At 43.5% G+C, this 13,060-nt stretch overlaps 1 protein-coding gene across 1 annotated transcript in view; it reads right to left on the bottom strand.

Moving 5' to 3' along the window:
* Window positions 1-7,765: 7,765 nt before the first annotated feature.
* The window catches only part of PID1 (phosphotyrosine interaction domain containing 1), a 233,282-nt gene continuing 227,987 nt past the window's right edge, over window positions 7,766-13,060 (bottom strand). Inside the window, exon 3 of the mRNA XM_049614771.1 lies at window positions 7,766-9,934. Coding sequence (XP_049470728.1) covers window positions 9,458-9,934 — 477 coding nt within the window. The 3' untranslated portion in view covers window positions 7,766-9,457. The remainder of the gene's footprint in view (window positions 9,935-13,060) is intronic.

Below are 13,060 nucleotides of genomic sequence, written 5' to 3'. Positions count from 1 at the left end.
AAAGATGTGCTTCCACAACGAGGTGGAGGGATCTGCTGCTTCTGTGCGCCATGGTGCACACACTTACAACACAAAGCGAGACACAACCGCAGGACCTGGAACTGTAGATGCAGAAAAACACCACGGCCCCTGTGTTCCAGGCAAATCCCAAATTCTGGCCTTCAGAGCCTTCTTCCTTTTTTGATGTGGGGACTTTAGTTGGATCATGTTGAGATGCCTGGAAAACACCAATTCCCAATGAAAAGCACAAGGGGCTCCATGGGGGAATTGCGGGCGTTGGCTTAGACCAAGGTTGGCCCAGCCGGGAAAACTTGGCCTAAGGCTTGCCTAATGTTGTCACATACAGGAAGAGCCATCCTGCCTGCTTCCAACTTCCTCATTTTTTTTAGTTCTCAAGCTGTTTTCCCTCACAACCTCATTTCCCTCAGCAGACAACCCAAGCCAGTGATTACCAGACACCGACATAATAATGGAAGATGGGAAAGGGCTGAGTTCAGAGGTTTCCCTCTCCTTGAAAGGCATATGTATTTAAGAACCACGTTAACTTTATTTCACAAAGAAATTCAAAGCATTTAAATGAAAATATACTTCCAAGAACCGTCTGCTTTGTCCTTGATAATCCAACCACAATCCTGGCTGGCCAAGAGAAACCAAACTCAAGTCCGGACAAGAAGGGCTCCCCACAGGGACGAGAGCAGAAAAAGTGCTGAATTTCAGTGACGCTGTGCTCTGCACCTCTGAGCCATGAGCTCTGAAGTGCCACTCAGTATTCCTACATGCCTTGTTGTTATGGGTTGAATTGTGTCCTCCACCCAAATTCATAGGTTGAAGCCTCAATCCCTAGTATCTGAGAATGTGACCTTATTTGGAAATAGAGTCATTGCAGGTATAATTAGTTAAAATGAAATCCGAATCCAGTATAACCGGTGTCCTTCTAAAAGGGGGAAACTTGGAGACAGACAGACAGATGCGCACACACACACACACACACACACAGGATCATGTGAACATAAAGACAGACAGCAAGGTGGTGGTACGGAAGCCAAGGAAAGCCAAGGAGGCTCAGAAAACCACCAGAAGGCATGGACCAGATCTCTGCCCAAAGCCTCAGAAAGAACCAGCCCGGCCAACACCCTGAACTTGGCCTTCTAGCTTCCAAAACTGTGAGGTTACAGTTGTTTAATCCAGCCAGTATGTGACAGCAACCCTAGAAAACTAACACACCTACACACCTGATGAAGTTGTAATCAGGTTCACTATTTTATTCATTAAACAATGTGTCCAAGCCCCTCCGATGTCTCTGTCACCGAGATGGACTCTGTGGGTGCACAGAGGATGGGGCCACGGTGCCCACGCTCTGGCACTGGGCAGTCACCTACAACAGCACTAGTTAGACGTAGCTATTGAGCACTCCGTGGGCTGTAGCCTGTAAAATATATGCCAGACATCGAAGACGTTGCAAGCATGCGAAATATCTCATTAATGCATAGTAGCTATGTGTTGAAATGATAATAGTTTAGATATTTGGCTTAAAGTGCATTATTAAAATTAATTTCTCCTCCTTCTTTTACATTTTTTTTAATTTGGCCACTAGAAATTCTTAAATGACACATGTGGCCGGCAGTATAGATCTAGGGGACGGCATTGCTCTGGGAGCCCTTAGGTCAGCGGTGAGGAAGACATAGAAGAAAAGGGTGTCAAGGCCACCGTGGTTTTCACAAGTCTGCGGGAGCCTGGAAGAAGGAGCCCCAGCAACAGAGAGGAGAAAATCTGACCTAGGAGCAGACATGCCAAAGCCCAGAGTCTGGCCCTTGAGGGGAATTGCAAAGAATGCTGTAGGCTCTCCAACAGGTCCCTGTGGAGGAGTGAGAAGCAGAAACAACCCTCCCCCCCGCCTCCCAAATACTGGCATTGACTGAACACTTGCCAGATGCCAGATCCAGGCTAAGTGCCTCATGCATATTCACTCACTTACTTTTCATTGCAGCTCTAGGAGTCATACACCTGTTACTCTTACTTTACAGGTGAGGAAACTGAGGCCTGAGATGTTAAGTTCTTTGCCCAGGGCAACGTGGAGAAGGGTTCAGACCGGAGCCTGAAACAGCAGGTGAAAGCTTGAGAAGGAGCTGGTCTCTCACACCAACATATAAAATAAAGTTAAGGAAGGAGGGCAGGTGGGGAGGGAAGACACTGACCCGTTTCTCTTACAGACAATGAGGAGGCCGTGGAAAGTTTGTAAGTAGAAGTCTGGCACAATCAGATCTGAACTTTAGAACAATAGGAGTTGTGGGCATGAAGAACAGTGGAGCTGGAGGTTCTGTGTTCCATTAAGGAGCTGTTCTCGGGGCGCCTGGGTAGCTCAGTCGGTTAAGCGGCCAACTTCGGCTCAGGTCATGATCTCATGGTTCGTGGGTTCAAGCCCCGTGTCGGGCTCTGTGCTGACAGCTCAGAGCCTGGATCCTGCTTCGGATTCTGTGTCTCCCTCTCTCTCTGCCCTCCCCCATTCACACTCTGTCTCTGTCTCTCTCTCTCTCTCTCTCTCTCAAAAATAAACGAACATAAAATTTTTTTTTTTGAAAAAAAAGCTACTCTCTTTCCTTGATGGCTTTTGAGTGCCCCCAGGAGGCACTTTGCAGACAAAGACAAATGTCACATGTCCAAAAGTGACCAGAGGGCACAGAGCTGGTCTGACTGAAACCAAATCCTGGCAGAGGCAGGACTCCTTTCCCTCCTCTCCAGGAGCCACTCTTCTCCAACATCTGCTCACTCCTGCCACACACCTGTGGTCACGGCAAAGGCCTGGGTCAGGGGCTGGATGGAAATAGAAAAACTAATAAGACCTCTGCTTCAGAAGTCTGTCTCAGGGAACGAGAGAGGTGCCAAGTTTTATCTCCGGGTTCTGAGGCTTTCTGGCATCTCTAGAGTCGCCCAGAATGAATTTTCTCTTCCATTTTCTGACGTTAATGTGTAGCCTGGATGCCTCACTCCTTTCCTTCAAGAGTAATAGAGAAGAAATGACCCTAAAGGAACAATGATTTTGATTCTTTAAAATACATGTACAATAGCACTGCGTGAGGACTCAAAGCTCACAACTGTTGCAATTCTGAGCCCAAAAGTTAGGCAACCATAAATAAGATGGCCCTTCTGTACAATGCGATCTCAAGAACTATCGATGGTTCCTAGAGCGTCACTGGTGCTCCCCGCGTACCCTCTTTTGGTTTGTGAAACACGAGGTATAGTGAAGAGAGTCCAGAGTTTGGTATTTCATGTGTCTGCAAAAAATACACGGAGAACAAAGATACGGGTGTCCCTCAGGACTGCCACGTTAAGATGGTATTTATTTGTGAAACAAGTGTCTATCTACCCTGGTAGAAAAATTATCTACCTTCTGGGAGGATGATAGATTGCAAAATGATGCCTCTTTCTCTGGACTGATCCCCACTCCCCACCCCGCCCCCCCAGGCCAAAGTACACACTCTGCAAGAATAGCACGGGTGGGGTCCAGTAAGGCCCGCTTGGTCTCTCTATCACGTCCCCTTGGGCAGGGCACAGTCTCCAGTCTGTGTGCGGAGACCCTCCGAACCTCATACTCCATTCATATGGAGCCAACCTATGGATGGAGCTATCAGATTGCTTGGTAGTGGGACCCTGCAAATCATAACCACACTCAGGGATCTGAAAAGCAAAACGTTAAACTTTAAATACAAACCAGACCATGAGACATAATTGATCATAACTGACTGACTCCACGATCTTGCGTTACTGAGCTTTTTACGGCGATCCACGATAATTTAGTGTCTTAATAACGCAAGGGGGGAGACAAACGAATAGCGAAGAGAAAAATGATGAAAGCCAAGACCATCAGAAAATAATTTCTATTTCCATTATTTTAATAGCAACGTTTCTGCGAGAAACAGGAAGAGTTTAGTTTTTTGAGAGAGTTACGGTTAAGAAGACCAAAGAGTTATACTAACTGAAAGCAAAGATGTATATAAATGATGAGTAGAAGAGGGATTTTATTACTTCCAAGGGCTCTGAATCCTAGAATTGCATTAACCATTTGTTGCTCAGTGGAGAAACCCACTTTAGTAAATAAAGAATAATGGCTTGAAAGAGGCGCATCGAAACCTCAATTTCAGTGGTACCAGTTTCTACTTATGCTGAAATTACACTATGTCTGGTAAATTGTTACTGTGATATGTGGAAGCAGTTTTTCCCAGGCGGCTGAACACTTCCAATAATGGCGTTCTTCATCCTATTTATTTTGCTTATTAAAAATAAGCATAAAACTTGAGCATTTCAAGGCCCAAACCACCAACTCTTAATTAGTTTTATCTAAATTAATGAGGTTTTACTGTACTAATTTCTAAAAGTGCAGTCCTAGATTCTAGGAAAAGCTGTTGCTATTGAAATGGAGAAAGGCACGAAAATAATTGGGCAAAAGACTGAATTAAAGGTCTAATTCCATCCTCAGCCCTCCAATTAAAATCTTCTTCTGCCCATAATAGCATCAGCATGAAGATGATCCAATTATGAACATAACAACATTTATCATCAGATTTTGTTGCCTGTGTAGAATAGGATTCAGTATCTGTGATGAATTTTGGTCTTGGTTGATCCCAAATTTACATTAAAAAGGGACCATGGAATGGAGTCAGTTCTTGGCTCTTTCTTGCAAGTGGGTGTTTCCTTAAATGGTTCTCTGAAGCTTTGTCCCCAGAGGACAAAAAACGTTCTGGAATGGCAACCACCACCCCATGATGACGGGATTGAAATCAGCAGGTCTCATGTAGCATCATGATTTTACAAATCTCATAATATTTTTAAATGGCCCAACCTTGGTCCAGTATGTATTTTTCGATAAAAGAATGAGACATTTTTTATTAATAGTTGTTAAGTGACTTTATGGACATGAAAATATTGATGATTATCGGTAATTTTATGAAGGGCTTAAAAATGTGTCATACTTCAGTAATTCCATTTTCAGATCACCTTAGTAGCTTCTTAGAGTAGCCTCTAAGCTACTGAAAACTTAGTAGGAACTTAAAAAACGTTTTTAAATGGAAGCCATGGATTTCCTAAGCAAAAACTATTCAGGTTATTTTTGAATAACCAATTCTGGGTACCTAAGCAAAACCCAAAATAATCTTACTAAGTCATTCCAAAAGAAACATTCTCCCCAAATCTCTTTGCAAATGTCAGCCTCGCTCAAGTGTACAAGACTATGTCTTAGATTCACTAAAAAAATATATCGCAGTTTATTTGTAAATGTCCAAAATAAGATGGTTTAGATTTTTCTTCCTCTTAGCAATTTGCTCTTACCCATTCAGTTGTTTTTCTTTCTAAGCTTGAACTTATGCACCATACTCGGTTCTCTTCTGGTAACTATTATCAGCTGGTACCTCCTCAAAAGAAGCAAGAGTTCTCAAGCTGAACAATTGCATCCCATAAAATTACTCTAAAAGCCAAATCTTGGCGTCTAAAAGGAAAGTTTCTCGAAGATACATAAGAATTGGGCAATTAAGGGAACCTTCTCCTTCACCCCAGTTCAGTCTAGGAGATGAGAAGCTATATCACACTTTTTTAGAATGCCTAAGAAATAGTAAACTATGGAGAATTAAATTGTCATCATGTCCCTTCTGACTGAAAAATAATAGTAAATAAGAACAATCTAGGATAATCTGAAGTGTTTGACAATATGGTCAAATTCTACATCAGCGCATCATGAACTAAACCATGATCTCAGATTCAGAGCTTGTATTCTCTTTCTGCTAAAATCAGAGGATGTCTGGAGTGGTGTTGTGTAAATAATTAAATATCAAAGTTGAAAAGGATGGAGGGGAAGAGGGGGGAAAAAAGTGGAAAAAAGCAAGAGAGAAGGCAAAGAAAAAATGTTTCCTGAAGTATAAATTTGGGGAAAACTCAGTTACACTCATATGCTTCCTACTGTTGGAAAAATAAAAATGCCCTCCCCTAATACCCGCCCTCTTTGTTTTCAGCAACGGAAGTAAACAGACACAAATGCATGACAAGAATTCTGTAACCTGCGGCTGGAGATAAAATGTGAACAAAACGGACAAAATCCCCATCTTAATGACACTTACACCCCAGAGGCTTGAACAGATACTTTATATAATCATACAAATAAATATAGAATTGAAAACGCATTGAACGAACAGCAAATACGTGTTGTTTTAGAATCCTGCCGCAGAAGGATTTGACTCAGAGTTTTAATGTGTCCGGAGAAAAACAAAATAAACCAGGCATCTTGGTTCTGTAGGGGTGGAGAGGGTATTTTGTCCATTGACCACAGCCAATAAAATACTTAAGTAAAATCTCACATTATGCTATTTGTGCTCAGATAAAACTTCCTGGGCCTTTGTTTGCTTTTAAAACTTTTTCTATTGCTATCAAAAGTACTTGGAAATGAATAGCAAAGGATGTTTATTTATAGTGGCTTAGAATACCAGTTTAAAACAGGCTAGAGGATTTAAGGAGAATGGAAATAAAAAATTCAAAAGCGATGGACCTTGCCTAAACAGAGCAACAGCCCTGGCCTAGAAGTCAGGGAGTTCGAAGTCTCCATCAAATCCACCCTAGCTGTGTCGCCTTGGCTGACTTATGCAACCTCTCTGAACCTCAGTTTCCTCATCTCTAAAGTTAAGGAGATAAGGAACCCCCTACTGGATCCTTCTGAGGGGCATAGGAGTTACCATATGTGAAAGTGCTTTGTGACCACTAGTATAGAAAGTATAGTATAGAAAGGGAGAAACCAAAGCCATAAAGAAAAAAAACGCACGTCTGAATCACCCCTCTGGGGCGAATGAATCCTGGCTGTCCCCAAAGACCTCATTAGCTATTTGAAAGATGTCGTTGTGTATTTATCTTGAAATTGCTTAGTCATCATCTCAAGCAAAAGCTCATGGCAACATTATCAGAGCCAATTACTTAGCCTGTCACACTCAGTACCCTGGAAAAAGATCAGCAAACGCCTTCTGCAATAAATACCCATATGTGCACTTGGGATTTAACTTCCGTGAGACGGAAATGGCACTGTTCTGAAATATATGCTGGCTGCGTTCTTTATTCCTTCCTTTCTTCCCCCCCCCCCGCCCCTCCATCTTGAAGCACCTTCAAGGACAAGGTGGCAAAACTGAAATTCAGAAAAGGTCAATGAGGGAAAATGCCATTTGAGTCAGAGATGGGTGGTGATTCTTACTCGAGTGCACCTCTTCAGCAGGCTCTCATATTTTCACTTCAGAAGGCTTTATGTTGGTTCCTGATCCCATGAAGGGCATTGTTCAACACACACAGTGGCTCCACGGGCCACCTGCCTTGCGAGATTAATGGGGTCGTTCTGAGAAATCATGGCCTGCAGGAAGCATTTGTAACCAGTGCCGTGCGAGGGAATCGCTCCGTATTTACCTTCCAGGATTCCGGCACGGAGTCCCCAAAGCTATACACGAGGTTTTATAAATAGCAATCACTTGCAGAACGTTCTAGAAGCCTCTCCTCTGAAATAAGTCCACCACGCTGAATAACCACATGCCATAATACCGTCTCAGCGAAGGGGCAGTAATTCAATAAGTTGAGCATTAGACAATCAAACAAGATTTGTTCAACACCATCAAGGAATGGGTTCTTTAGGACCAAGGCTGCATGTTTCTTAGAGAGGATTTCCGATTTACTCGACGTGGCCTATTTCGTCCTTGGGGTTTTCATTACTTAAAAAAGGAAAGACGTACAGAGTATGAAAGTCCTCAGCTTTATTAATGCAAACATATTTTTTATTAAAGAATGAACGCATTTATGCTAAAGAATAGTTTACATGTGCTGGAGAGCAGCAAGCAATATCTCCAAGAGGCAAGTTCTTCTCAATACGACTCCATGCTTATTCTACATGCCTTAAAACTGAACCCACACACCGGGGCACACGTACACACACACAAACGCGTACACGGACACGCAGATACACAGACCAAAACACCGACCCCATTACTCTCTGGATTCAATGAGCTCTCATTTAAGGCTTCTGTAAGGTCCCCCAGTGTCCCCTAACATTAACTACCAGGATGAAAAAACAGACTTTAATCAAGGAGCAGCATTACCTGGAACACTAGCCATCTGCTCCCGGCTTTAAATGTATGCATTTTAACCAACGCTTTTCAATTTCATTCAGTGTTGACTTTGTGTTTATGATATTTAAAGAGCCCCGGAACTGAGAAACCTCAGGCTCTCTGGGTGAGAATCTCTCATTAGAAACAGTGAACAGACTGGAAACTCTGACTCTAAGGTCTCACCAATTTGAAGATGACAAGGTCAGATTTCCTTTTAGATGAAGACGGACACAGTTTGTCTAGACAAGCCAGTTGTACACAACACATTCTCTATTCGAGTACAACATTGAGTGAAGGCGGCAAGGCTTCCTTGGTGACGCCCGATCAGATCTGAAGCTGGCCAGGAAGGATTCCTCAGGCAGGACCATTAACTAAACAAGTTACTGTAAATCAGACCTGAATAAAGGACAGCCCGCGTGGAGTTTTTGCTCACTTGCTGATAACTCGTTCCCTTTTTCCAAAGTTTCTGTGGTCGTGGTGGTTGTTTTTAAACTCCCACTTTGCTCAACTGGTTATTTCAGATGCTTGGTTATTTTCTTCCCTTTTTGTGTCCTGCGGTGTATGCTGAGAATCCATCCCTTAGGGACGTAGGCTGGGTTGGAAGGGGAAAGAGGGTGGATGAGGAGGGATAAGGAAGGCAGCTATTAGCAGTTGTGAGTATTCCAAGAAAATAGATGAAGTGAATACAATAAGAGGGTACTACTTGATATATTTATGTAAATAAAAGCATTATCTTTAACTGAATCAACTACCAGCTACCAGGTTGTTAGTTGTAAAGCTAAATAAAGGCTGTGCTGATTCGCTTACTGAGGAGAGAATCTGAACCATGCCAGGGAGAGGGGCTCTCAGGATGAGCCTGGAGTGTTCCCTTGGCTCTGCGGCCTCTGTGCCTGCATATGTACCCCCCACCCCACCCCCACCCACCACTAGGGATCCTCCAGGGGCACTGAACATTCTGGCTGGGGTCCATAAGGCAAACTGGAATGGCTCGTCAAATAACAGCCGCAGTGTATTTGCCTGAGAGTGGTGACAACCGGCATGGAGAGCTCCTACAGGGAGGCATTGGGAAATGAGGGGTGGGGGGAGGAAGAGAGTCTAGAACTTTCCTCCCCGTCTGCACGCCCACCCTCCCCACAGTCACAGCAGCAGCAGATTTCAATGTAACGTAATTACTTTAATAATACATTTCTTTAGATTTAGAATTGCTCTTCTGAATTTAAAAAAGCTTGGTCAGCCAATAGCGTGGCAGTCTTTACTTCCCAAATTTGAATCGTTGCTTATTCATCTATCATCTTGAATTCCTTGACCAGTGCTGCCTTGCCGAAGCATGCTAAGTCCATTCAGCCGTCATCGGATTCCAACTCCTGGGAAACTTCTTCCGATGAGCTGTTCCTATGGATCCGACCATCGCTCTTCATACTGTGGAAAGTCTTCTTGAAGGCCTCCATCATGGCGTGGGCCAGCTTCTTGGCTTCGAGCTTGCTCTCGCACTCGACAGCATGGCAGTCCATTTGGTAGGACAGGTCGTCATTGATCTCCCTGTAAACCCAGGCGAAGATGTTGGGGCTCACGTTGTGGTCGGCAGTGCAGTAGGCAATGCGTGCCACCTGGAAGGTATCCATGTGGACCGTGGCTTCACCTTTGTGGTCGAGGTGATGGAGCCACACTTGGAATGGTCGGATTTCCAGGAGGGCGTTGGCGGGAAAGACATCTTCTCGGGCTAGCGTGTGTTTCTTCCAGAGCTCGATGACTGGCTTTTCTGTGCAGCCTGACAGGAACTGCATGCCTGTGGTGGGGACTTTACCCAGGTAGGTAACCTGCAGAGGGAAGAGAGGAAGAGAAAGGGAAAGGTCAATATTGGGCTCTTCCTTCTAGTTGTTCACCCAGATGTTCTCAAGACAGTCACGCTGTCACTCGAAGCAGGTGGAGAGACACTTTCCCGGCTCCCTAAAACAAAAAACCAAAAACAAACCCAAAAATGAAACAAAACAAAACAAAACCAAACACAAGATACCCTGTCACGGTAATTTTTACCTTTTCTCCCTAACAAGTTGACCACCTGGCAAAGGTACTGAAAACTCCTTAAATAGAGTTGGATTTTTAAAAACCTAATTTCTAGAGTCCCACTCTCCCTCTCCCTACCCCTTTTTAAAATTCAAATTACAATAACAGTATGATCTTTCACATAATTTGGCATTTCTTTAAAACTTGGTATTTGAAGTTTATTTTCAACCGACTTGAATGCTGGCTTATCGAAGAGCTAGACTGGCAGGACAAAAAGAAAGACAAAGAATTCCAAGTGATTCAAATGGTGTCTTAAAAAAAACCTGTTTATCATCATACCAAGAAGGGATTTTCATGCTATTTTTTTTCCATTCATCAAAATGCATGGAACTGGTACCATCGGACCACTAGCATTATGGAAATGCATCAAACTGAAGAAATCGTTTCAAGAAATCACACAAATCATATATAATTGGGCTCAAAATTAGTGACACAGATATAAATACTATCAATTTGAGGAAGAAAAGATCAGAAAAAGGTCCATGGAAATGATGAGAAAGGAGATTGGGCTACCGTGATTCCAACCAATGTGTGTGTTTAGAGGGGAGATAAAAGCCACATTCAAAATGGCAGAAAACAGATTAAGTACTATCGCATCTTTTTTTATGCTTTACCTCTTTAAAAAGAGTCAACTGGACAGTCCCTTTAAAAAGTAACTTTGTGGAGAGGAACAGTTCTGCACATTCTAGGCCTACTTATCAGCAACCTACTATGCACACTGTCAAAGGACCTGGGGGGGATGGTGTAGGGGGAGGGAGACATCGGAGAGGTCCACAATCCATAGGAAGGAGGTCACTGGAGATTTGCTCACAGCACAATCTTTGAAGCTGGCAAAGTCAAGATTTACATCCTAGTTCCGCAGCTCACAAGGTGGGTGGTTCTGGACAGACCGCTAACCCTCTACTATAATGTAAGGCAGACCGTGAAAAGGGCAGGCGGGGGATACGGCAAAGTACCCTGAGGATTTAGAGGAGGGAGTGAGGGTGCCCTGCTAATGCGAGGCCTCAGGGAAGAGTCACTGGATTTCAAGATGTGGGGTCTCAAAAGCCAGGTGGGAACAGCTCACCAAGGCAGGGAGAGAAGAAGGGGGCAGAAAGGAAAGGGCTGGAGTGGGGAAAGCCCTCCTCCCCACAACTTGGGAAAATAGGCCACTATCTGCATTAAGACAGCCCTGGGAGACAGGAAGTCCCTGAGCACTGGATGAACTTTGGAAGATGGCCCCACATGCAGTCTAGGGAGCAGGGACATCCCTGCTCTCGTGGCATGCCATCGAAGGTCTACGGTCCCAGGAGTGCCTGGATTCAACCGAGGTTTGAACTCGGAAGACTTGCTTGATGCCAGGAAGAAGAACGGATGGGAAGGGCTGAGCAGCAGCAGAGCCAAGAGGCAAGAGCTTCTGGAAAGGAGGGAGCAGAGGGAGCGGGAAAGGACTGGGGTGGGGAGCCCCATAGGGATGACATTGCAGAGACGGAATGACAACAGTTGGGGGCAGACAGACAAGGAAATGTCTCCACTCCACAAGGACAGCAACTGGTTGAAAAGCTCCCATCACTCTGGATTGGAGAGAATGTACAATAAAGGGCTCTTGATTTATATCCTTGCGGAAAATGTGCTTTCTGTATGTGGTACTTTATGATACCTTTATTCTTTTTTAACAGCTTTATTACTTTTTTATTGAGGTGAAATTCACATCACATAAAATTAACCATTTTAAAGTGTGTGATTCAGTGGTGGTTGGTAGTCAAAATAGCTGTACAACGATCAGCTCTGTCTGGTTCCAAAATATTTTCACCATCCCCGAGGGTGACGTGGTGCCCATTAAGCCATCACTCTCTGTCGTCCCCTCTCCCCAGCCCCTGACAACCACCAATCTGCTTTCTGTCTGGATGGATTTACTATTCTGGATTTTCATAGAGCTGGAATCACATAACATGTGACCTTTTGGGTCTGGCTTCTTTCAGTTAGCACAATGTTTTCAAGGTTCATCTAAGTTGTACCCTGTATCAATACCCCCTTCCTTTCTATGACGTCTTTACTTTCCAAAGTTTCAAAGAAAATGGGGACAACTATTTCAGTGCTTGAAGTAAAAGTGCATTCTTTCTTACTATCCACTGACACTAGAAAATAACTATGTTTATATTTGATAGAAATATCAGTCAGAGAGAGAAAATCTCCTTCAATGTGCTCTAAGCTCACACACACACACACACACACACACACACATTTTTTTTTAAGTTATCCAGTCCAGGGGCACCTGGGTGGCTCAGACGGTGGATGTCCAACTCTTGATTTCGGTTCAGGTTGTGATCCCAGGGTCATGGAATGGACCCCCACGTCCAGCTCCACACAGAGCATGGAGCCTGCCTAAGATTCTCTCTCTCTTTCCCTTTACCCCTCTCCCCCACTCACTCTCGTTCTCTCCCTCTCCCAAAAAATAAATGAAAATAAATATTAAAAAAAATTATCCAGTCAGTGCCTTCATTTGTGATTTAATTAAGGGATGAGTTTAAAGAAACTTATTAGAACCTGTAGATAATTCGCTCCAATAGAAAGCAATTTCATAGTAGTAAATATGTGTAACTAAGTGCATTCCTCTCTTACAAATGCTTATTACTTGAAAACTGAAGATTTTAAGGGAAATAAAATTTTATTTTGAAAGGGCGCTTGAGAGAAGAATGGGGAGGATATTAGTAGCTCAAAGAATTTAATAATAATGAAAGCTACTTAATAATATGTAGACATTCATAGAAACAATTTTAAAACCCCAAGGTAGAACATAGGACATCGATGTAACTTCTTGGTATTAAACTTACTGTGAAAGTAATCTTCATTTTGTGGTCCATTTGTGTCACCGAGGGAGCACACTAAACATCAAGCGA

The sequence above is a fragment of the Panthera uncia genome, assembly GCF_023721935.1.
Source record: "Panthera uncia isolate 11264 chromosome C1 unlocalized genomic scaffold, Puncia_PCG_1.0 HiC_scaffold_3, whole genome shotgun sequence".
Taxonomy (NCBI): Eukaryota; Metazoa; Chordata; class Mammalia; order Carnivora; family Felidae; genus Panthera; species Panthera uncia.
Note: the sequence above shows the minus strand (reverse complement) of the source record. Positions and strands in the feature narration are given on the sequence as shown.